Source organism: Anolis sagrei, chromosome 3 (assembly GCF_037176765.1).
Source record: "Anolis sagrei isolate rAnoSag1 chromosome 3, rAnoSag1.mat, whole genome shotgun sequence".
NCBI classification, from domain to species: Eukaryota; Metazoa; Chordata; class Lepidosauria; order Squamata; family Dactyloidae; genus Anolis; species Anolis sagrei.
In genome coordinates, this window is record NC_090023.1 from 155,555,503 (window position 1) to 155,581,609 (window position 26,107).

Genomic DNA, 26,107 nt, shown 5'->3' on the forward strand with positions numbered 1-26,107 from the left:
TCTTGAGCTCAGCAGCTAAGGTAGCTCTTGTTGTTTTTTATGTGCTAATGACCAAGGAATTGATCCAAAGTGCATGTTGTGGGACATCTGTTATTGAGAGAATATGAATCTGTAGTCAAAATCATTTCTCCAGAGTTATGTCAATTTTCAGTCTATGCAGTTTGATTATGACTTGTACTCTCTTGTGATACACAAGAAATGATTTCATATCTAATGTGGGAATTCTGTCAGTCCACTTTAAGGGTCACTTTATGACAGTCTGCCTGAACCTGAAGTAAGCATCTTCATTTGGAGGGAGGATTTAAAAGGTCACTGACAACATCTGCTCAATTTCTACCAGTAAACAAACTCCTCAGTTTCTGCTTCTCAGAACCGAATGGATTTTGGCAAGTGTTTTGGAACATGTCTGTCATGAACTTCGTGTTTGCTTCAGCATATTCTATTCCGGATCTTGTGAGATCTTGATTTGTGATGTCAATAATCTTCCAAAGTTGACAAATGTATGTTGTAATGTAATACTTTCCAGCCATTCCTTTATGAATACTGAAACATTTTTACCCACTGGACATCTGTGTTTTATCAATAGCTTGATCGATTGGTGTTTCTACAAAGGTATTGTGCCATTCAGTTTTTGCTATTTTATAAAACTTATAAATGTTGTAGTGGCTGTATAGAATCTTTATAGAGCATACCATACAATATTAGGTGACTTGTAGAACAACTTTTTATCAAGCACCATAGAAGATAAGACGAGTAGCTGATCAACTCATATCCGGAAAGGAAATTAAGTTTTTATGGCTTCAAGGCAGAGTTTCCAATTCAGTTCACTTAATGTACAAATTTAATTGAATAGAAACTTGATCAGACAAATATAAAACATTGCAAGTGCAGAGATGTTCCTGTTGCTTTCTTATATTTGTTGTATTTATTGATCAAACACATGTTGCGTCAAGATGCAGAGTGAGCTTAACTCAGAGAGCCTGACAAATTACTTACAAATAAGACCATATTTGTTTATCGTGTCAGGAGCGAACCAAAATAGTTGTATTGCATTAAAAACAAACAAACAAAACAAAAAACAAAAACAAAAAACAAAAAGTTTGCAGACTTGGTAGTTGATTAAATGTCCTTTGACCAGTAGCTGACCACTTGGAGTGCCTCTGGTGTTGCTGCAAGAAGGTCCTCCATTGTGCATGTGGCAGGGCCCAGGTTGCATTGCAGTAGGTGGTCGGTGGTTTGCTCTTCTCCACACTCGCATGTCGTGGATTCCACTTTGTAGCCCCATTTCTTAAGGTTGGCTCTGCATCTCGTGGTGCCAGAGTGCAGTCTGTTCAGCACCTTCCAAGTTGCCCAGTTTTCTGTGTGCCCAGCAGGGAGTCTCTCATTTGGTATCAGCCATTGATTGAGGTTCTGGGTTTGAGCCTGCCACTTTTGGACTCTTGCTTGCTGAGGTGTTCCAGCAAGTGTCTCTGTAGATCTTAGAAAACTATTTCTTGATTTAAGTCATTGGCATGCTGGTTGATACCCAAACAGGGGGTGGTCCGGAGATGTCACTGCCTTGGTCCTTTCACTATTGGTTGCTACTTCCCGGCGGATGTCAGGTGGTGCAATACTGTCTAAACAGTGTAATTTCTCCAGTGGTGTTGGGCGCAGACACCCTGTGATAATGCAGCATGTCTCATTAAGAGCCACATCCACTGTTTTGGTGTGGTGAGATGTGTTCCACACTGGGCATGCATACTCAGCAGCAGAGTAGCATAGCACAAGGGCAGATGTCTTCACTGTATCTGGTTGCGATTCCCAGGTTGTGCCAGTCAGCTTTCGTATGATATTGTTTCTGGTGCCCACATTTTGCTTGATATTCAGGCAGTGCTTCTTGTATGTCAGAACATGGTCCAGGGTAACTCCCAGGTATTTGGGTGTGCTGCAATTCTCCAGTGGGATTCCTTCCCAGGTAATCCTCAGAGCTCGGGATGCTTGTCTGTTCTTAAGATGAAAAGCACATGTCTGAGTTTTAGGTGGATTAGGAATCAGCTGGTTTTCCCTGCAATAGGCAGTAAGAGCACCTCAAGCTTTGGAGAGCTTCTGTTCAACCATCACAAAGTTCCCCGCTAGAGTGGTAATGGCACTATAATCAGCATAGATGAAACTCTCTGTCCCTTCTGGCAATGGCTGGTCATTTGTGTAAATGTTGAACATTGGTGGAGCAAGCATGCTCCCCTGAGGCAGGCCGTTCTTCTGTTTTCGCCATCTGCTTCTTTGGCCCTGGCACTCAACAAAAAGCTCCTGTTTTGTAGCAGATTTCCTATGAGGCGGGTCATATTATCCATTTTTCTCAGGAGGAGGCGGTGGTTTACAGTATCATAAGCCGCTGACAGGTCTATGAAGACAGCTCCTGTGATCTGCTTGCCTTTCAAAGCCATCTTCTATGTGCTGTCAGGTTCAGCACTTGTGATGTGCAGCTTTTGCCTTTCCTGAAGCCAGGAAATAAATAAGACCATGACATTGCAGGAGAGTCAGCTGCATCAAATATAGGAAATCTTTGATTGCCAGTGTCTTGCTAATCTATGTGTGTTTTTAAAAAAGACAATGTTGCACAAATTGTTCATAGCAACATACATTTCTTGTTAAAACATCATAGGGTTGGGTAAAAGGTTTTTGGCTGCTGCTGCAATGACAAAAAACCAAACAAACAAAGACAAGTGCCCCCCTCCCCTTTTCCTAGAGACACAAAGCACAAGGGAAATGGAATGATAGAAGTAGCTTCTGAAAACAGCTGGGCCAGTTTGAATTTGAATTGTTATCCTGCATTGGGGACTGGAATTCCCTGAATGCCACGCGGATGCCCAGGACTGGCTTTTAGGGTTTGTGGCCCATGTAAAAGGGTCCCCAATGAAAAAACCAGGGGAATTGAGTACAGGGGAGAAGAGCCAAGAGCCAAAGACAAAGCTGTTGGAAGAAAATGCTGTAGACAACTGGTTCTTAACCTGTGAGTCCCCTGTGGGTCCCCAGAAATCCTAAGAGCTGGTAAACTGGCTGGGATTTCTGGGAGTTGTAGACCAAAACACCTGGAAATCCACAGGAACCACTGCTGCAGACCTTCTCAGAATGAAGACAGCCAGGAGTGACTGCACAGTGAGTGTGGGCTATTCAGCCTGTGTAATAGAGCCTGTACATTTCCCTCAATTGAAGGGTTAAAATGTGGGTTAAGTGACATAAACGCTATATGGGACAGAGGCAATTTGCTCCTTGCCTGCCCTACACGTAGGCCAGCAGATTTTATGGCTGTCATGAAATTGTTTTCTATTTAGTGTAAGGATTGATGAGTTGGCAGTCATCTCAACAAAATTATTACTGCCTACTGCATTCTATGAATTATCTTTCCCATTTTTTGCATAACATTGGGGTTTTTTTAAAATATAAAAAGGCCTTTGAGACTGGAAACAAGCACTCCAGTTCATGGCATATATTAGATGGGGAGTGCAGTTTCATTGGAGACAAATTGCTCTTCTAGACCAGAGTCCTACATTTTGAATTGCTCTCCAAGGCCTTGTTTCCTGGGTTCATTGCTGTGAACTTCAGCCTGAAACGGTTTCTATTAATCTGTCATAGAAGGCACTGGAAAAGCACAAGCAAATATTATGATTCCAATGCCAGTGTTATGTATGTTTATGAGTCACGGTAAGTATATATTTTCAGTGTTATATTAGTCATGGCCTTCTGCTTCCTGGAAAACTGCCATTGTACCTATTAATGATGCAGAGGGGAAATGCGCCATGTGCTTACCTCAAGGTCATGGCCTAGCTGCTTTTGCTCTGTATAAATTAACAGAGCAAGTTTTAGGAATGGTAGTCACATTTCCCTTTAAAATAATTTCTACTCACACCGACAACTTGTTGAGGATAGCACAGCCGTCTTCTTGATAAATGGAGACCACAGCCCTTAGGTGAATAGATTTTAGACCTCACAAACTCAGGACCTCCTTGAAAGTTCCTTTCTAACCCACAAGCACTTAATTATGATGGTCTTTATAATATCTGGATTATTTAAATCAGCGTAAGGCAGTAGCTTGGTTCAGCTTTGTTGTTAAATACTATAAACTTATTCCCAAATTATGGTTATGAATGAGAGATCTCCGAGAGACTATGGACCTCATCAGATGGGGCAATTTTAGTGTCCTAGAATGCTTCTACCCTGTTTGGGGGATGGAACCCTATGCTGGCCATCACACAACATCATGTGACTTCTGGCAGAGGCCCTGCGCCCAATCAGGGCAGAAAAATCCTTGGATGCTCCAATGGAGCCAGCATGGCTCCTCACCAGGATGGCAACGCTTCCAGCATTTGATGGGGAAAGCATTACCGCAAGGGAGTGGCATGTGGGGCAACAGATTTACCCCACTGCCCCCTCCATCCGGCAGCAAAGCTAGGCTTTTTAAAAATGAGATCCTATGTTATTAATAACTCTGCTCAGTTTGGACATAAACATACATTGTTTTCTGTTGTAAACATTGTCTTTGATAAATGAAATTCAAAGATATTAAGTGTCCAGATGATACTAGACATTGACAGAAATGTGTGCTCTTCATAACCTTTCCTCTGAAAATGAGAGTTATGTTGTCAGCAATTGCAAATGCTAATTAAAGTTTTGTTTGGGTTGTTGTGGGTTTTTTTTGGGCTATATGGCCATAGGATACGACAACTCGAGGACCGTATTAAGACCCTTAAGGACATTCAGGAACTTGAGCTGTTCTTAGACACCACACACCACACTGGCCTAGACACGCAGCCCATATCACACCAACATTACGGGGAGGCTCAACAGAACAGCACCTCAGATGTGGACAACCCTCAGGCTTGGAGAAATGTCACCCTTAGAAGGACACATAGGACCCGGAAGCCTCCTCAGAATACTTCCGCTCAGCTGCAGTTACACAATAGATTCCAAATTCTCACACAACTAGCACCTGACCAAGAAACACAACATATTGGGGAAGACCAGAATGGCTTAGATGCTGATCAGTGGCTCATCCTTGATCAGTGTGCAGGGGATAGCCCTGACTGGGACAACACTTCACAACATTCACACTTGCACAATCGTGCAGGTGTACCATCCCCAACCATAGACCAGGAGCAACAGGAACACATACAGGAGAACCATAGGCTCTTGGACGAATCTCAATGGATTGTCCTTGACGAATGCACCGGGGATGTCGAGGAGGAGGACAACACTTTTCACCTACACAATTCACACCAACAGGATCACTTTTCTGGAGACCTACACACTACATTGCACAAAAGGGGCCCTGTCATTCCTGAAAGTAAACAGGTCTTGGTAGTAGGCGACTCCCTCCTTAGAGGAACGGAAGCTGTCATTTCCAGACCAGATGGGATGGCTCGAGAAATATGCTGCCTACCGGGGGCAAAAATACACCATATCACTCAGAGGCTCACCAGGCTCCTCAAGCCCTATCACCGTCCTCCCCTCATGTTGATTCATGTAGGAACCAATGATACTGCAAGGCATACGTTTCAAAAGATCACAAATGATTTTCGAGCTCTAGGAGCAATGCTAAAAGAATGTAATGTACAGGTGGTCTTTTCATCCCTCCTCCCTGTTGTAAGACACGGACCCACAAGAGCCAGAAAAATAGTACAGGTCAATGACTGGCTTAGAAAATGGTGTCAGGAGGAACGCTTTGGCTTCCTCGACCATGGCCTGCTATTCCAGGAGGATGGTCTACTGGCAAGGGATGGGGTGCATCTCACACAAGTAGGAAAACAACTTTTTGCTCACAGACTCGCAAACCTCATTAGACGCACTTTAAACTAGGTCCACCGGGGGAGGGGGACAACAGCCTTGCGAACACTACTTTTCCCATAATGTCTGGGAATCGCCAGAAGGCTAAACGGAGGGCTGCACAAACACAACAAGGACCAAGTACCAAAAGCACAATAATCCCAATTAAACAGCTCAAGGGAAGATCCCAGGGGCTCACATGTCTTTACACTAATGCACAGAGCATGGGAAATAAACAAGACGAACTCCAACTTCTAGCACAAAACCACAAATATGATATCTTAGCCATCACTGAAACCTGGTGGGATGACTCCTATCGCTGGAATGTAGATATCGAGGGGTATAACCTCTTTCACAGAAACCGAACAAAGGGGAGAGGAGGCGGGAGAGGAGAAGATGGGGCAATGCTGACAAGGGATAGGGAAAAGGCAGAACTACTTAATGCCTTCTTTGCCTTGGTCTTCTCACAAAAAGAGAGTCTTCAACCTCAGCAAGATGGAGTGGATGAGGGATTGGAGGACATCCAACCCCAAATTGGGAAAGAAGTCGTCCAGGAATACCTGGCCACTCTTAATGAGTTCAAGTCCCCAGGGCCAGATCAACTACACCCAAGAGTATTGAAGGAACTAGCGGAAGTCATTTCGGAACCATTGGCAACCATCTTTGAGAGTTCTTGGAGAACGGGAGAAGTTCCAGCAGATTGGAGGAGGGCCAATGTGGTCCCAATCTTCAAGAAGGGAAAAAAGGACGACCCAAACAACTACCGTCCGGTCAGCCTCACGTCGATACCGGGCAAGATTCTGGAAAAGATTGTTAAGGAAGCGGTCTGCAAACACTTAGAAACAAATGCAGTCATCGCTAATAGTCAACATGGATTTATCAAAAACAAGTCATGCCAGACTAATCTGATCTCTTTCTTCGATAGAGCTACAAGCTGGGTAGATGCGGGGAATGCCGTGGATGTAGCATACCTGGATTTCAGTAAGGCCTTCGACAAGGTCCCCCATGACCTTCTGGCAAGGAAACTAGTCCAATGTGGGCTAGGCAAAACTACGGTGAGGTGGATCTGGAATTGGTTAAGTGGACGAACACAGAGAGTGCTCACTAATGCTTCCTCTTCATCTTGGAAAGAAGTGACGAGCGGAGTGCCGCAGGGTTCCGTCCTGGGCCCGGTCCTGTTCAACATCTTTATTAATGACTTAGATGAAGGGCTAGAAGGCATGATCATCAAGTTTGCAGACGACACCAAATTGGGAGGGATAGCCAATAGTCCAGAGGACAGGAGCAGAATTCAAAACGATCTTGACAGATTAGAGAGATGGGCCAAAACTAACAAAATGAAGTTCAACAGTGACAAATGCAAGATACTCCACTTTGGCAGAAAAAATGAAATGCAAAGATACAGAATGGGGGACGCCTGGCTCGAGAGCAGTACGTGTGAAAAAGATCTTGGAGTCCTCGTGGACAACAAGTTAAACATGAGCCAACAATGCGATGTGGCGGCAAAAAAAGCCAATGGGATTTTGGCCTGCATCAATAGGAGCATAGTGTCTAGATCTAAGGAAGTAATGCTACCCCTCTATTCTGCGTTGGTTAGACCACATCTGGAATATTGTGTCCAATTCTGGGCACCACAATTCAAGAGAGATATTGACAAGCTGGAATGTGTTCAGAGGAGGGCGACTAAAATGATCAAGGGTCTGGAGAACAAGCCCTATGAGGAGCGGCTTAGGGAACTGGGCATGTTTAGCCTGAAGAAGAGAAGGCTGAGAGGAGATATGATAGCCATGTATAAATATGTGAGAGGAAGCCACAGGGAGGAGGGAGCAAGCTTGTTTTCTGCTTCCTTGGAGACTAGGACGCGGAACAATGGCTTCAAACTACAAGAGAGGAGATTCCATCTGAACATTAGGAAAAACTTCCTGACTGTGAGAGCCGTTCAGCAGTGGAACTCTCTGCCCCGGAGTGTGGTGGAGGCTCCTTCTTTGGAAGCTTTTAAGCAGAGGCTGGATGGCCATTTGTCAGGGGTGATTTGAATGCAATATTCCTGCTTCTTGGCAGGGGGTTGGACTGGATGGCCCATGAGGTCTCTTCCAACTCTTTGATTCTATGATTCTATGATTCTATGATTCTAGGAGAGAATGCCTCTAGAACTTGGCCATATAGCCCGAAAAAACCTACATCAACCCAGTGATTCTGGCCATGAAAGCCTTCAACTAAACTTTTGTTTACTTTCCAGTGGCCAGCCACAAAACATAATGCCTATTATTTAAGATATACAGCTAAAGAAGAGTGTGTGCTAGCAGGAAAAAACCACATTTAACTGTTTAAAGGAATACTGTTTCAAAGTTTAACTCTTTGTGCTTGACTTTCATGGATTGTCAGATCAAAAGGCATTCTTTGTGAAAATTGCCTTGTTTGCATTTTGAAAGCTAGAGGTTTCTATAAGCATTAAATTTGTTCAAAAAAGTAATAACCAATTTGTGATTACTTCATCCATAAAGAAATTATGACTCAATTTTCCTGCAAGTTTCCTGGACATGTTCAAAACTTGCAGTCAAGTCCTATGCATTAAGCCCTATTTGTCTGGCATTCTTGTAGTATCACACACAGATCGAAATAAACCTTTTGCTTTTCTAACAGTATTGTATCCATTATTCCATTTGGTTGATAAAGAAATTGGGATTTCTTCCAGAAAACATCAGCAGACCTGGGTAGCTTTTTAAAAAATCCTTTCATGCCTATCTATAAAAATATAGCCAGATGCTTCTCTGATCCTTCATGTTCTCGACTAGGCATGAAGTGGTCGGTGGGGGACTGTAGCAGTTTCATGGTAAGTCTAAGGACTGTGAATAACCAAAGAAGTATAGTTCTACATATAAAAGTACTTCATTAAGTTGAGTCCACCAGGTTGCTTGCCAATGTGTGAAAGAATTGATCCTATGAGAAATCATATTCCATAGACTTGAATGATTGTGTTAGATGCCTTTCAGAAACCCTGATTACACTGTGTATATCAGTAGTTCTCAGTTTGTGTATATCAGTAGTTATCAACCTTTATTTGGCTAGCCCACTTGACCAGGGACCACTTTGACCGGGGACAACTTTGACCAGGGACTACTTGACCAGGGAACACTCTCCAACATTAGTACCAAAAGGGTTACGAATCAGTGTCGATCAGTTTTAGATTCGCTTTGGTTATTTGGGGTGCTGATTCAGAAAATTGCATTGGTTAGACCACATCTGTTCTAGTTTCTGATACAGAATATATGCCATCCAATAGTCACCATTTGCTTGCACACAGAAAACCATATTTAATAATCTAGAGCTGATGTGGTCCATCCAATGCAAGTTTCTGAACCAAGATTTTTTTTGGGTTGGGCTGTGTTATTATCTGTAGATTTGGTTAACTCTCATGTTAAAAAAAGAAGGAGAGGGGGTTGAGGTTAAATAAAAAATACAAAAAGCAGAGTGCGAGACCCAAGAAACTATCCCTAACAGCTTTAATAACAATAATTATTATTTTACTGACACAAAAACACAATAAGTCACAACAAACAAGATCTATATGCAGTTGACAGATAATGATTTTGTCAATGTCTATTGTTTCCAAATGCCGGTTGAGATCTTTTGGCACGGCACCCAGTGTGCTGATTACAACTGGGACCACATATACTGGTTTATGCCAGAGCCTTTGCAGTTAGATTTTGAGGTCCTGAAAATTGCGAAGTTTTTCCTGTTGTTTTTCACTCTATGCGACTGTCACCTGTATGGCAACATCAATAATCCAAACTTTTTTCTTTTTTCACAATCGTGATGTCTGATGTATTATGTTTCAAAACTTTGTCAGTCTGGATTAAGCAGAACACTTTTGCTTTGGGTTTGAATTTGCTTTTGAATTAGCTGCTTGTAATAAAATATCTGTCCATAGGTAACTGTCCACAAACTGGTGTAAGCTATTCTTCAGAATATAAGCTTGCTGTTGTGATTCAACCTATTTCCTGCATATGAAAACAATATACTTCATGTCCATGTGGAGTTTTTAAATAGACTTCCACAAAAAGTGCACTGTTATCACTGTCTTTGCTTTATTATTCCTGCCTTTTGGGAGAAATGTGGTGAAGAACTTTGCTTATATTCTGCTGACTTGTAGCTTTCCCACCTTCGATTTAATGTTACATACAACTCTTGCTTCTGCTTTCTACCTCTTCTTTATAATATGAACCTTCTCTGTTGCTACTTCATCATCAAACATTTAAGCAGTATTTCCCCATGCTGTCTTTATCTGCAGATTCTTCCCTCTCTCAAACATACAAACTGTTTTATGTCAAACTTTTTGGGATTGTTATGAACGTTCATTGAAAAACTTATGACGTCTTGCTTTTTACTGCATACATTCCCACTGTTTTGATAGATATATGAACAACTCTTCATAATTTATTCATGCAGTTCCATTAATGTTTTGACAAAGGTGCTTCTCTGTTTCTTCGGGGAAGAAACGGTTGTCAACTCCACAAGTGGATTTCTGCTTTATCTCTCCAGAGCTCAGTCTTTTGTTTCCTTTTCTGTATTTAGGGTTTATTTTTTTTTACTATCAATTAAATGCAACTGTCATAATTGGGGCTAGGTCTAAATTGGGAAAAGGCAAATATGCTGTTTCCTTGACACATGGGAAGTCAACTTTTTAAGGTGGTATCTTTCTATCTATTTTAAAACTATATACAACTTAAACTATATATGCCACTACATATATAGTAGTATATGTAGTGACAAATATAGTTTAAGTTGTATATAATGACATCTTAAACTATAGATGTAGTACAAGGATGAGTTTGAGTAGATTTGCTCAGTAATGGTTAATTTTATAATAGGTTGTGGGGTTAGTTTTATAGCAGATTTCTTTCTTTCATTCATATCCTTTTGTGCTTTGTGTTGTGGTTAAAGGTTCTTTATATATTTGGTTATGCGTTTGCTCATATATTTAACTAGCAGTCCCCTGCCATGCGTTGTTGTGGCCCTGTCTGGTGATCTGGAAAATAAAGTAATGAGAAAGTGTTGGTATCTAATATATGCAATGTCTTTCTGCTTGTGGGTAAACAGTATTTATTGCTGTTTCTTTGTCAGTGTTGATGTGGAGATTGTCTGGTCTGCCTACTCTGGAACACACAACATATCATTGTCCTTCTTTAGGGGTCCCTTTCAAATCTTTGATACTGCATCTGTTATATACATATGTGTGTGTGTGTGAATGGCTGGATGCCCCTTTGTCAGGAGGGCTTTGATTATGTTTTCTTGGCCTGGTGAAGGGAGGTGGACTGGCAGCATTTCTCAACCTGGGACGTCAAGACCCTGTGGGGGGATCACCAGGGGGGTGTCAGAAGAGTCACCAAAGACCACCAGAAAACATAGTATTTTCTGTTGGTTATGAGGGTTATGTGTGGGAAGTTTGCCCCAATTATGTCGTTGGTGAGGTTCAGAATGCTCCTTGATTGTAGGGGAACTATAAATCCCAGTAACAATAACTCCCAGATGTCAAGGTCTATTTCCTCCAAACTCCATCTGTGTTTATATTTGGGCATATTGAGTATTCGTGCCAAGTTTGGTCCAGATCCATCATTGTTTGAGTCCACAGTGCTCTCTAGATGTAGGTGAACTACAACTCCAAAACACAAGGTCAATGTCCACCAAACCCTTCTAGTGTTTTCTGTTGGTCAGGGGAGTCCTGTGTGCCAAGTTTGGTTCAATTCCATCATTGGTGGAGTTCAGAATGCTCTTTTATTATAGGTGAACTATAAATCCCAGCAACTACAACTCCCAAATGACAAAATCATAATTTTTTGAGTGATGGTCACTCCTTGTGTTGTGAGACATTTTGTTGCCAAATTTGGTGTGATTTTGTTCATTGGTTCTTTTGTTTTTAAGGTACTCATTACGCACAGAGCATTTATATATATATATATATAGATAACAATATTAAAAACCCTGTATCTGCCCTCTTACATTGTTAAACCTGTTCTGAATGGTTTGTTTCAGTTTTTTCAAGTTTATATCACTCTTGAATTATCACTGCTCCATGATTCTAATATTTTCCCAAGAGCTACCTATAACCACATATAATATGTTCAACAACAGAGGAGAAATTGTAGTTCCAAAGTTATAACTTTTCTACTCATTGCAAGCAATTTCTAATGTTTTAATGAATGTTAGATATTGTGGAATTTACTGGGATCCTGCAGTGAACAGGTAATTGCTATTGTTATTATTTTCATTTGTACCCCCCCCCCCTTTCTGACATAGTAAAAATATTAGTTTGTAAGCACAGTCATGTCTCATCAGGGCTTGCTGTTCTTGGCGTAATATGGTCACATGGATCATCTTGGCCATGGCCATCCTACCAAGTGATTAGAGATAATTTTACCATACAGGAAAGACATGTATTATGATAGGGCAAAACAGCTACCTATAACCACATATAATATGTTCAACAGCAGAGGAGAAATCATAGTTCCAAAGATATAATTTTGCCCTCCAGCTATGTATTGTGATGTCATCTTGGCTGGTCAGTTACTGCATTATGAGGTCAGCTGTGAAGAGCTGTATTGTATATAGGCAGCCTGATAATAGAAAGGAGGAGCTGATATGGGAGAGACACAGACTATTTATTAAGAGTGGTTGGAATAAGGTAAAAACTGATAAAATTGATTTGTCTGTAGGTCAGCAAGAGGGGAACTTGTACTTCTCCAGATGTCCTGAAGTCCCACAAGTCTCAGACACACACAGACATTTACAAGTGCTTTCTGAAGTCCAAAATATCTAGAAAACTAATGTTCCTCAACCCAGCTACAGTTATCGAAAAGAAAATAAGTGCTTCAGGAACTGAGACAACTTCACTCACATGAGAACAATTGCTTGATCTGAGGTTTACTCATGTTAACTGACTTGTTAACTGCCATGTGCAATCATAAAACTGGTACAACATGATGATGTTGGGTTCTTTTCTATGAAAAAGCTTGTTTAGGTCTGTGATCTGCATGTAAATCCTCACACTGACTATGAATTACTAACACTGTTTCCTGATAGCAATGTCTTGTGTGTCTATTTTGGTGACTGTTTCAGATAAACATGTGCAGTGGCTCCGTGGGACCGATGGTGAGGTCTGGGTTTGGATTATGGGTGAAGCTGCTGGAGACAAACCTTATGAACAGATTTCAGAAGAACTTATTGCAGAGAGAGCCAGACAACAAGCTCAGAAGGAAGCTGAAGAATTATGGTGAGCACTGGCAGTACCAAAAGTGATTGATTCCTATGGCTTGGATGAGCAGACCCATATTTTAGTAATTTTTCCTGCAAAGTTATAGTGTTCCTTTCAAAACAATTTTTGGTGTTTGACTTTAGTCCCCTCTCAATTTTATTCTTTTTTAAAAATGAAATAACCCAGTTTTCTTAGGCCAGAGATTGTTTAAAAATAGAAACCACAAAAGCTATGACTATTCAATTTGCACTTGAAAAAAAATCTCTTAAGAATGTTATATATCTGAATTTACTGTGTTTTTTAAAAGGAAAGAAAAGGAAGCTGAAATTACAAAGAAGTTCCGCGATGCAATGGCAAATGAGAAAGCTCGAATACTAGCAGAGAAATGGAAAATAGAGACAGAAGATCGCAAAGCAGCCAAATTGATGGAGGAGAAATTCCAAGAAGAATTAAAGGTTTGTTGGCTCCTTTTGTTTACATTTCATTCTGCTGTTGAGCTTGGTGCTATGGAAAGATCCTTCATAGGATCTGTACCAAAACTGGATTGTGTCTGTAAGATCCATGATACAGAATGCAGAATGAGTGCTGAATGTTTTGGTCTGATATTTGTGGATTTGATAATTTATAGAATTGCCCCTCTCCCCAGGCCTCTGTCCTTCCCTTCAAAGCTGGAGGTTGCCATTTGCACATTCACACAAGAGTCACACGACCCATCCAGACAGGGCCCATAACATGGGAGCTCCCTCAGTTTTACTGTAGGCATCCAAACAAAGTTTACAGTAAAACCGAATTAATTTGAGAGTAGAAAAACCCTGCTTTGTCTTGAATTAATTTGATATTCCATTAGACACAGAACTTTCAGGAAAACCTTTGGGACTACCGATGGGTCAGTCCATACAGTCCAATTGTCTTCCTTTGGCCACTGCATGTTTTCTGGCATGTACCAATGTAGTGCTAGGAGAGGGCCAAATAGCTCCTCCCCCTGCTTCCTGGCACAATATTGGTACATTCCAGGAAGCATGCAGAGAGGCATAATTGCAACCCAGTCAGTTTTCATTTTATTTTAAAGGTTTTTTTTTGGGGGGGGGGAGAGTGATTTGTGTTGTCCCCATTGTAGTGCGGTTGTTACCATGGTACAATGGGGACAACACATGGCAGGCCCGTAGCCAGGATTTTGATTCGGGGGGGGGGGGGCTGAGTTTGATGGGGGGGCTGAGTCTGAGTGAAAGAGGGTCTACCCTAGCAAACCTTTTGTATCGTTACCCCAATACCCCCATGCATATGAGATATATTGAGCATGGTGATCAGATCATGATATGAATAAACATAACAGTCTAAATAATGTACCAGTAAGGCCTTCTCGTGGACCACCATGAGAATTTTTTTTGGGGGGGGGGGGGGCTGAAGCCCCCAAAGCCCCCCCCCCCCCCCGGCTACATGCCTGACACATGGGAAAGCCTGCTTCTTTTGGGTGCCCATGAGGACATCAACGTGGGAAAAAACAGGGTACTTTAACCCATTTCCCCCCACAATAAATTGCTGTCTGGAAGCAGCCTCGGGCTTTTTGAGAGGGGTGCACCAGTGATTGCAATGGCTACCACCAACCACATCCCACAGAGAAGCCAGTTTTGGTATTAACTCTTCTTTTCCCTCCCAGAGCGATGTGTGATGAAGTTGGTGCATGTGCAAATGAGAGTCAGATTTAGCACCTTTTGAAGCAGAAAGGAGAAGTGTCTTTCCTCACCAACCACTGACCTTTGCTGTTGAAAGGAGGGAACACCTTTCTGTTCCCTTCAGAATCCAATACCTGGCAGTGAAAGGCTTTTCTTCGTGCTGATTCAAAAGGTAAATTGACTTTCTCACCTACGTATGCATGCACGGATGCACACACACCACATATTCCTCCACACTGGTTCCAAAAGTGTTGAACCAGTTTCTCATGGCCCCTACTTGGCTACGTATGCCTCAGAGAAAAGAAGGGATGCATGCAAAAGGACCCCCCCCCCCCGATGTGCAACCAATTAGAGGCAACAGCAAGAGAAGGATTAAACATGCTTGGAACATGTTTAAGGAAAAACAAGTTTTGGAAGGAATGAAGAGAACAGAAAGATGCTTCTCTTCATTACTTGCAATGGTGGTGGTACTAGTGACCCATCTCTCCTCCCTGGCCCCTCACTACCCTCAGAGGTGGCCCTAGGTAATTTTCAATGGTAAGTAAACAGTATTTTGCCCCCCTCCAACCAATCACTGATATATATTTTCTGTTTGTCATGGGAGTTCTGTGTGTCATGTTTGTTTCAATTCCATCATTGGTGGAGTTCAGAATGCTCTTTGATTTTAGGTGAACTATACATCCCAGTAACTACAACTCGCATATGTCAAGGTCTATTTTCCCCCAAGAGCGCCTCAAGAGCGCCCCTGGGCAAAATCAACTATACTGCAAATGCTTACTTTGCGTAATGGGTTGAACCACCCCTGACTACCCTCAAAAGATCCATGGAAATATATGTAGATTTTACTCATTTGTTGGGGTCCTCTGCCTCTAACCTCAGTAAATATAGAGGGTCAGCTGTATATGTGCCTTCTGGGTAATCAAAGGAAAATTTCTGAAAAGAGTAGTCCCATGTAATTTTCTCCAGTCTCTCCTCTTCTTCAGCTTACACATGTACTTTTCTTCTGCTTTTGGACATGTTTCAAGAGAAAACAGTTTGTAAAAAAATATAATTACGTGCAGTAGTGATGAGAGGGGATGGCAATGGCAGAGTTGAATTGTTATTTGATTTCTTTCATAGGGAATGTATGAAACTTAGAGGCAAATTTGTTGCTACATGGAATAATCCATGAAATTGCTCCCCTTGGTTTTATGGCTTTTTACTGAAAAGAAAAACAACTTTGGAAGGCTATAAATATAACTGGAAAATTGGCAAAGAGGGCAGAAGTGTTTAACCAATTTTACTTTTGGCCATATTTGTCTCCTTTTTTCCACACAAAGTTGAAAAATATCATCCCATCCCATCTTCCCAAGGGCATTTATGGCTCAGTTTCTATGATGTGCAACCCCTGCAGTGCTTTCCAAGTTGATCCATGCTATTTCTAGACATCATGCCAATAAAAAAGGCAAGTTTTCCTTTTTTTTCCAAAAAGAGAACACTTTCAAATGGAAGCTGTGCTTCACAGACGTAAGTGTTTCAGCAAAATGTGCATTCTCTGAAAAATGAAAAGCTATATATCAATTCATACAGTGGTTTAGAAGTTGCGATTCATTTTAAAATGCAAAATGATTCAGTTCCTCCCCAATCTCAAATTGGAATCCTAACTAGTTCTTGCCAAACCTCTACGGTATGGAAAAAATTAAATGCCTGTGCATTATCTACCTCGGCTCCAACAGATACATTTTTCTTCTGTCTTCATATTCTTTCCACCACTTTCTGTGAAAATGTGAACTTGGCATCTTCTAACTTTGCAATTGTGAATTTTGAAAAGAAGCAGGACGAAAGGCCCTTATAGACTGCAAACTAGTAGCAACGGCAATACTTTGAATGTTGAAGGTTTCCATGTTGTCCCGAGGTCCTGTAGATTCTTTGTGTTTATCTTCAAGTCTGCCGCTCAGTCAGGAGACAAGGCAAGGATTTCTTCCTGTATGAATTTTTGTGTTATTCTATTATGTGCTTCTCTTTTCCACCTGTGCTTTGACATACCCAGAGACCTATTTACTATAACAAGACAAAAGAGAGGTATAGGTGAAAAAACTGGAGGAGGTGGCGAACAGGCAGAATACAGCTGCCTCATCTCCCAATTAAGTGGCACTACAAAGTCCTGTGCCAACTGAATTCGTAGCAAAAGAAAAGATTCCCCCAGGAATTGGCATTTTTATCCCAGATGAGGTTTGTCTAGAAGCCATATATAGAGCAGTGCCATTATCTGTTTCCCTTTGCGTGGTGAACTTGTTCATTGAATTGACAATTATTCTATCTGTGATGAAAGAAAAGAGGTTTGCTGAGACTCTTCTTTTTTGGATGGGAGAAAATATTTCTTTTGTGAGGGAGAAAATAGCAGCATTGTAACTGCTGAATGGCTTCATTAAGACACTACTCCAGACATAATGAACACTTTCGATTGACATGATACCTCTGCCCCTCTGAAGTGCAAGAACATATTGACCTGTGACCCCTCTTCCCTAAAGAGCCGCTGATCTCAGCCTGTATACTCGAATTGAGCTACACTTGCCACAAGCATAATAGGTGGAAACTTTTCATATTTAGCTATTGAGAAGGCCGCGTGACAATTGTGTTGCTTGCAAAAACAGAAAGGCCAAAGGCCACCATCCACAAATGTCATAATCAACTTCGGTATCATGAGGGTTCTTTCAGGTTTATCCTAGCCTTGCAGGTACTTTGTCTTCCTTATTTTCCAGTATCTAATTGCTGCTCTCTCCTGCTGCTTAGAAATACCCCTTTGGCAGAAAAGACTGAAGATTTCTCTGCCTGTTCTTCTCTTCCTTTTTGGAACCAGACAGCAAATCATCCCACCCAAAGCCCTCCTCTGCTGTGATTGACTGACCTCTCAACTGGCCTCTCAGCCAAGGGGAGGGCTATTTCTGAGATTCCAAGAAAGGAGGGGAGAGCAGGCATACACGGTGCATGGCAGCATGGTGTGCATGTGCAGGCAAGGGAAAGCGTGTAAGGTGGGAAGGAGGCTTATGCCAGCAAGTCCCTTCAAGGCATGGGGGTTCTGTGTGGGAGGTTTGGACCAATTATATCATTGGTGGGGTTCGGAATTCTCTTTGATTGTAGGTGAACTATAAATTCCAGCAACTACAACTCCCAAATGTCAAGGTCTATTTTCCCCAAACTCCACAAGTCTTCACATTTGGGCATATTGAATATTCATGCCAAGTTTGGTCCAGATCTATCATTGTTTGAGTCCACAATGCTCTCTGGATGTAGGTGAACTGCAATTCGAAAACTCAAGGTCAATGCTCTCCAAACCCTTCCAGTATTTTCTGTTGGTTATGGGAGTTCTGTGTGCCAAGTTTGGTTCAATTCCATGGTTGGTGGAGTTCAGAATGTTCTTTGATTGTAGGTGAACTATAAATCCCATCAACTGCAACTCCCAAATGTCAAGATCTATTTTCCCCAAACTCCACAGGTTTTCACATTTGGGCATATTGAATATTCATGCCAAGTTTGGTCCAGATCTATCATTGTTTGATAGCGAATCCTCCCACCAAAAGCCCTCCTCCTACTGTGATTGGCTGGTCTCTCAGACAAGGGGATGATTGTTTCTGAGACTCCAAGTAGGGAGAGGAGAGCAGGCATGCTCTCCTCTTAATCACTGTCAATTCCTCCCAGATCCCCCCAGTATTTTCTGTTGGTCATGGCGGCTCTGTGTGGGAAGTTTGGCTCAATTCTATTGTTGGTGGGGTTCAAGGGGCTCTTTGATTGTAGGTGAACTATAACAACTACAATTCCCAAATGTCGAGGTCTATTTTCCCCAAACTCCACAAGTGTTCGAATTTGGGCATATTGAGTATTTCTGCCAAGATTGGTCCAGATCCATCAGTGAAGGAATACAAGAATAAAGTTGTTGTTGTTGTTGTTGTTGTTGTTGTTGTTGTTGTTATAAGTCTATCTGGTATTTGCACTTTTGAATGAGGGAATTAGTAAAGCTTTAAATAATGCTATATAAGTGAGATGAAGGACACAGTTTTCTTAAAAACAGACCATTGTAGCAGCTTGATCTTTATTTATGTTCATGTTTCTATACTTCCTACATGACCCCAAACCCAACTTATTTTGAGTTATTATACTGATGCAAATATTTATCAGTAGAAATATTAAGTAATAGAATTCATTAGCTGAATTCTGAACTTAAAGAAATTCTGCTTTACCATGGAGCAGTGGTGTGCAATATTCCATGTCAGTGAAATGGGAAATCCCCAGATTTTAATGAGAAATGAAAAATAGCTTTCCATGGTGCTAAACCTCTTGAAGGGATAAGAGTTCAGCATCTTAGATGGCTCTTTAAAACCATTGCCAAGATTTGCAGTGGACTCACTGTCCCATGAATATAAGAACCACCAGCTGCCACTACCATAAATTGTGACCCTTCTATTAAAAAATCGTCATCATCATCATCATCACCATCAATCAGTCAAGCCTAGTTAAGTTTCCTACTTCTGTGTGTGACTTTTTAAAAATTCATGAAAGATACATGCATGAACTTTTTAATCTTGATGGACATTATATATTGCATAGCCAAGTAATAAAATAAGCTATAATTTATTTATTGACAAACTCCTTTCTAATCATTTGGCGAATGGAAACTCAAAAGCAACATGAATGTCACTTGTGCCAATCCAGAGTATATTTCCATATCAAAATAATGCAGCATTTTTGGGAGATTAAAAACAGTTGAGATGGAAACTGGAGTTTCCACTCTTTGTGATCAGCCATGATAGAGTATGATTTTTAAGATCATGGTAGACAAAGGTCTCTCTTCCTTTCTGTAATTTGAGGTGGAAGTATCTATTAGATTTGGTTTCCTTTCTGATTTTGTGCCATCTCAATCCTCTGTCTTTATGTTATTATTTTGTTTCCATCGACTCTCTTATCTTTTGTCCTTGAACCCTTGCCTCTGACCACAAATGAATTTGCTGCATTTTCTTAATGATTTGTCTCCAACTCTTTCCTTTCAGGTTGCCTTAGTGCTGTGGCCAATCCTTACATTCTTATAAGATTTTGTGTTTCTAAGGAATGTATCTAAATGATAGAAATAATCGGTATGACACCAATTTAGTGCCATACCAATTACCGATCCCACAGCGTTGTTGATTCAATGCTGTGGAATCATGGTGAGGCACCAGTGCTCTTTGTCATAGAAAGCTAAAGACCTTGAAAAACCAGAATTCTGATTATTCCATAGCATTGATCCATGGCCATGAAAGTGGTGTCAAACTTCATTAATTCTACAATGTAGATGTGCAGTATGCAAACAGATAAAAATTCAGTCTTCCATAGGTTACCACAAATTTGGTGGGCAGAGAAATGCTTCCCAGCACAGCCATCAAGTCCCACACAATAATGCAAAGGGTCTGAATTATGTATAACCTTCCCTAGAATTGGTGCAGGAAATTTTGCTACCTGAAGCAAAGGACAAGATTGTACCCTTCCCTGTTGTCATGCACAGCCAACTGACAGTTGAATCTTATTCAGAATGAATAGTGGAATATCCTTCCCACTGCAGCTCAACTGGAGCCTTCCTTACAGCAGGTATATAAAATAGTTATAAAAAAATCAATCATTTACTGAGAATAAATCAGCATTTGCAAGGCTTGCTAAACTGGTCAATTGTCCTTTTTGTGGAATAAAGCTGAGACATTTTCTGTAGATTCCACTGTAAACGCTGCATGTTGTTGCTAACAGATTTCTGTGAATGGGTGGAGTTCAGAAACCTCTTACCATTGCCAACTCTTTCAGGACCCAAACATTGAACTTAGAGGACCCCATTTGGAGTTGGAACCCAAAGTTTAAGGAGCAGTGTAGACTGACCACAGGGCATAGAAGACCTATATTCTATACAGGAGTACAATCAAGGGACTCAAGACATGCAACAAAGGCAGAAATAGGGCAAATCTACCTTGTATACGCAATTTCCCCAAATGACTATTACAACACACAACTAGGGTGGTGATGTCTCGTTTGATTCCCCCATAAGAAACCATTGAAAAAATGACCTCAACTACTGTTTGCAGCCCTCAATTTCCTCAGCACACTCTGAACCTCCTACCATCACTATTATTTTTCCAGTCCATATGATTGTAGATGTGTTTTTATCATTTCTAAAACTGATCTTTTGAGTTTTTCTACAACTCTACAACTTTCTCTGGCTGGAAAATATTTTGTCAATAGTGTTTAAATAAAAAGCCAGTTTAGTGCAAAATTTAAAACTGGCTTTGAACCCAGTGCTAAAGAGATATATTTGGGGCCATTGTAACTCTCTAACTCTTGCAGCTATTATCACATACATACAGTAAAATGTTCCCTTGCCAAAAGAAAATCCTTTGAAGTATAGCAGTTCACTTGCAATTCAACACGTAGCTCATACTATGGAAATAATGGCTGTGTTGTGTTGAAAGCTTGTAGTCTGGAAACATCCAGGATCTTTCTTCCCTCCACAGGAACAAATGTCACTCACAGGGCATGCATGCAGGTGCTTCAGCTAAAAATCCATTCATGTTTGACTGAAGTCACTGAAGCCCCGAAGAAAGGTAACTTTTATGAATGATTCAGGCTGACAGAATAGGATGCGGACCAGTTAACAGGATCACTTTACTAAGTTTAAAATATTTAATACGTCATTAATAGATATATCTCAGAAATGATGAGGGCTATATTTGAAACAGGGTGAGAAATCTGCAAATCCCATTAATGTTTCATTACCTGGAAGTGGCTTGATTTGAGGAATTAAAGTGTACTCTCTGGATGTGAGAGCTGGACCTTAGGGAAGGCTGAGCGAAGGAAGATAGATGCTTTTGAGCTGTGGTGTTGGAGGAAAGTGCTGAGAGTGCCTTGGACTGCGAGAAGATCCAACCAGTCCATCCTCCAGGAAATAAAGCCCGACTGCTCATTTGAGGGAAGGATACTAGAGACAAAGTTGAAGTACTTTGGCCACATCATGAGGAGACAGCAAAGCCTAGAGAAGACAATTATGCTGGGGAAACTGGAAGGCAAAAGGAAGAGGGGCCGACCAAGGACAAGATGGATGGATGGCATCCTTGAAGTGACTGGACTGACCTTGAAGGAGTTGGGGCTGGTGACGGCCGACAGGGAGCTCTGGCGTGGACTGGTCCATGAGGTCACGAAGAGTCGTAGACGACTGAACGAATGAACAACAACTCCATTTTGTTAATGTGCATAAACTTTCACAACACAGCATCATTAAGGACCTCATCATTTTGCCAAATTTCCTTGTCCTAGAACAGTTTGCCAATGCAGCCAGTAGTAGTACAAATCATGTTCAACACATCTGGAAACTATCTGGTTGGGAAAAGTTGCACTAAAACACTGGATTTAATTTTATAATCTGTTTGGGGCAGTTTGTACTACTTCAGACTGCACAATGGGCTATGGAGTTTCCATGGCCAAATGAGCCTCTATGAAAATATACATATAGGAGACAAAAAGAAAAGAAAAGAGGAAGAGGAAAAGGAAGTAGTAGTAGCAGTAGCAGTATTGGTAGAATTTGAAGAACAACAAGATTTGGGGTACAAGGCCTTTGTTTATGGGGAGATCTAAAAGATGGAAACTTTCTCTTTCTTCTTCTTTTTTTTCTGCCTAAAGCGGTATGATTCTAGAATAGTTTTATATCACAATCATTTCTTATTTGATTATAACATTCCAAGTTTAGTCTATAGTCTGCAGGACATGGACAAATGGAGATTGAACAAATGGACACCGGGCCATCCAGTGACAAATGGCCAGAAACTTTTTTAAAATATGCAGTAAGGATCACTTGCTCTGGGTTTTGTAGGAAAGGAAGCAAACGCCAGAGGACCTCAAGACCCTATTGTAGCTAGGGTCTATTTTATGACCCTAGCTACAATAAATGTATCATCCCTATATATGGGCCTTAGAGTTACATTATTTAGTCCGAACAATAAACATTGTGGTACCAGTAAAGCTCCTGTGTGCCTTAGAGAGTCCTTTGCAACAAAGTGTGTCTCTGACAGAAACACAGCCATTGGAGAAAGGATCCTGACACTTTATGACACACTTTTCCGATGAAGCTGTGTTTGGAATCCTAAGAGACAATTTAATTGTTCTCATATTAAGTACAACCACTAGGTTTCTGCATAAAGTGACTACCTAATAATTAAAATTTGGAACTGTGCACTCCATCAAAATACATTGCATGTGAAGCAATATGCAAGTTTGACTTGTGAGTTCTTAGAACCACTCTGGCTCATTCACCCACCTACATTGGTAAAGTCACCAAGTGATGAATACACATATGTGAACTGCTCAAAACTTTTTGGAGAACTTAGAATATTTGTGTATGTGGTAAGTTTAGTAGAAGGAAAAGTTTTTACATTAAAAGTTTTTCCCCCAAATTGCACACATTCCTCCTTTGAGTTTAATTAAAACTCTCTCCATGCTTGGAAAAGGCTGAGCAGCTTTCTTGCTAGGAAAAAAATCTTTTTTGAAGCCCCTCAGGTCTCCACAATCATTTTGTTTATTGTACTGTTATTTAAAAAAAACCAAAGCAAAACAAATATAAGTATATCCTGCAGATATGTATCTATTATGTGACAGGTCTCATCACCCTATGTAGCACATTGCATCTGGTCTATGACTGTAAAATGGACATTAACTTCCACATCACAGTGGTATTAATGGCTTAGTGCCTGAAAGAACCCTATCATGTCTTTCTGAAGGCTTTTCACATTTATTATTGGTTGTGTGTGTGTGTGTGGAGGGGGGGGGGGTAGTGGTATATTTATTTTGTTCACAATCCATAACTTACAGTGATGAGGTACAATGAAGCATTTTTCTCTGTCTCTCTGTGTTCCTTCTCCAAAAATCTGAGCAGTACATTTGTCAGAACTGTTTTTTGAAAAAATGTTTCTAAATGACACATGGTGTTTATTTGTTTTCTCTAAAAATGTAAAGAAATCCTGTCAATTTTCTTGTTTTCACTATGATAGGTGTCTCTGCACAGTTGTGCAACCCCTGTGATATTTGTCAGCCTAACAGCATGAGAACAAGATCAGTGGCTTCTTTGATTGAGTTTTGCAAAATATCACTGCCTCAGACTTTCTTTCTGAAGCTAAGCATGTACATATAGCAAACACAGAAAAACTGGTTGCTCGACCAATGTGCCAGTTTTAAGTCCATGCATTACAGCTGCAGCTTTGATAGCTTTGCACCATTGCACAGTTCCAGAATTTACCCAGAACTCTGATCTTGCAAATGCACACACTTTCATTGAGACTGATTTTTTCCCAACAATCTCACAGGCACAGAGAAAATTATTGGCATATCTCTTTGTCCCACCACTAGCTTTTACTCATTCTCATAGCTGTAGCCCCTGACATCTGTTCTCCCAATGTGGGGGAGATGCACTGTGTTAAATGATTCATCCCCACAATGGAAAATGAATAATTTAATCTATTTTCTCCACACGGTTGGATGTCTTTGGAAGCAATGAAATTTTCAAAGAAGTCTTACAGTGGGGGAAATTTTGAGCAGAATGGTAGAGATGAGAAATGAGTGGGGATTCATCCTTACTCCTGATGTCATATGGGGATAGATATAGAAAAGTCAGTTGGGGACTGGGAAACTATTACCCATCTTACTCTTACATCATATGGTGGAAGCAATAGCTTTCAGGACTCCCTTTTGTCTCCCTCTACCCAACTCTCATATCACTGGGAAGTTGAGAGGGAAGTCATGTGAGGATCAGGAGGCCATAGCCTTCCCGGATCTTCTTCTGTATTCTCCCCAAGTCTTATGTGACATCAGTAGAAGGGTTATGTATGGATCCCATTTCCTTCAGTGCCTGCAGCATCTCAGGCACCTTCGGGAGCATGTAACAGGAAGGAAGCTTCCAGCACAAAAACTCATTCAGCACAAAAGCAAGCGGGAACCAATCACCAACTCTCCATCTGCTTTTGCGAGCACATGATGCTCCTCATGTGATGTGCTGAGAAGTGCCTTGCAGCCTTGCAGGCAAATGAGGCAATTTTGAGGGTAGTCCAGGGTGGATAGCTTGACCGAGCTCCAGGTCATTGGCTCTTCCTTCCCTGGGCCTCCTTAAAATGCCTATTGGAAAGTTGTGTGGCTTCTTGTGCTGTTGAGACAAAGCAGGCTTTAAGAAGCATTAAACCTGGTCTCATCTACAAACAAAAGGTAAAGGATCCAAAAGGAGTGGTACCTAACTCTGATGCTTTTAATTCAGTTCTTAATGAAGGATATCAGGACAAACGATCCCAGAAAGAGAGGCATCTTAAACCCTCTCAAGTCCAGCCTCCTCCACCATCACCAACATGGAACAGCCAGGCTTTCAGCTTATGTTGGTGGAAGTGGGGGGGGGGGGGCAAACCTAAGCACACACAGCCAAGGGCCAAGGAGCTCTCCCTCCCTCCCTCAGCCTCTCTCGGGGAGATGGACCCAGCGCTACAGGAGCCTCAAAGCCAAGCCACATCCTGCTTCTCCTCTAGATTGGAACAGCTTTAAGAAGCATTAAACCTGGTCACCTTCTCTACAAAGGGAAAGGATCCAGAAAGAGTGGTAACTCTGATGTGTTTTTTAAATCCAGGTCTTAATGAATGATATGGAAGGGGAGTCTATGGGAAGTTCCCCCTCCCCCATAATGGGCTGGATGGGGTGCTTTCTCAACCCTGTTGCTGCCAGTGGGCTGAAAAGAACATTCTTTTTCAGATGCTGAATGAAAATTCCCATTTGTCAGTGTGCCCGTTTTTGAAAGGCGCTGGAAAATGGTTATGGGCAGCTTCCAATATCTGGCAAGCAGAAACAGATAGCGATTCATCTCGAATTCACAAGCCTAATCATTAGTGTGTGTGTGTTTGTCTGTATAAGGCTATGAGAGGATTAGAAGGCCTTTTAGAATATCTTTGAGAATCCTACCTGCCCCCCACCAATTTTGGGAGTGTGTATGTGTGGGAGTGAGGTCCTGTAGGTGAGATATGCCCCTCCAATGTCATTTACCTGAGCTCCGCTCTAATCTTAAAACTTAGGGTCACTCTAGGTCTGAAACGACTTGAAGGCACACAATAACAATCCTAATTAACTTGACTATCTTATCAGCCAAAAGCAGGACCATATAATTACTGGTAATTTTATGTAGTTTAAAATGCTTCTACATGTCAAACGTTATATTGTTCTTTTGTGTTTTTATACTACAAATTAGATATGTGCGGTGTGCAAAGGGTTTTGTTCATGCTTTTTTCCCCACACCATTGTCCACCTCCCCCCCCCAACAGTCTAAGGGACCATGAACTTGCCCTCTAAGACGTTTGAGGAATCTTGGGCTATA

The 26,107-nt window shown here is 41.3% G+C and overlaps 1 protein-coding gene across 2 annotated transcripts in view; it reads left to right on the plus strand.

Annotated features, from left to right (window-relative positions):
* The window catches only part of SH2D4B (SH2 domain containing 4B), a 144,653-nt gene that overhangs the window by 35,374 nt on the left and 83,172 nt on the right, over positions 1 to 26,107 (plus strand). For both annotated transcript variants that reach the window (XM_060769010.2, XM_060769012.2), the window contains exons 2-3: positions 12,916 to 13,069; positions 13,359 to 13,506. In XM_060769010.2, the coding sequence (XP_060624993.2) occupies positions 12,916 to 13,069; positions 13,359 to 13,506 (302 nt within the window). The remainder of the gene's footprint in view (positions 1 to 12,915; positions 13,070 to 13,358; positions 13,507 to 26,107) is intronic.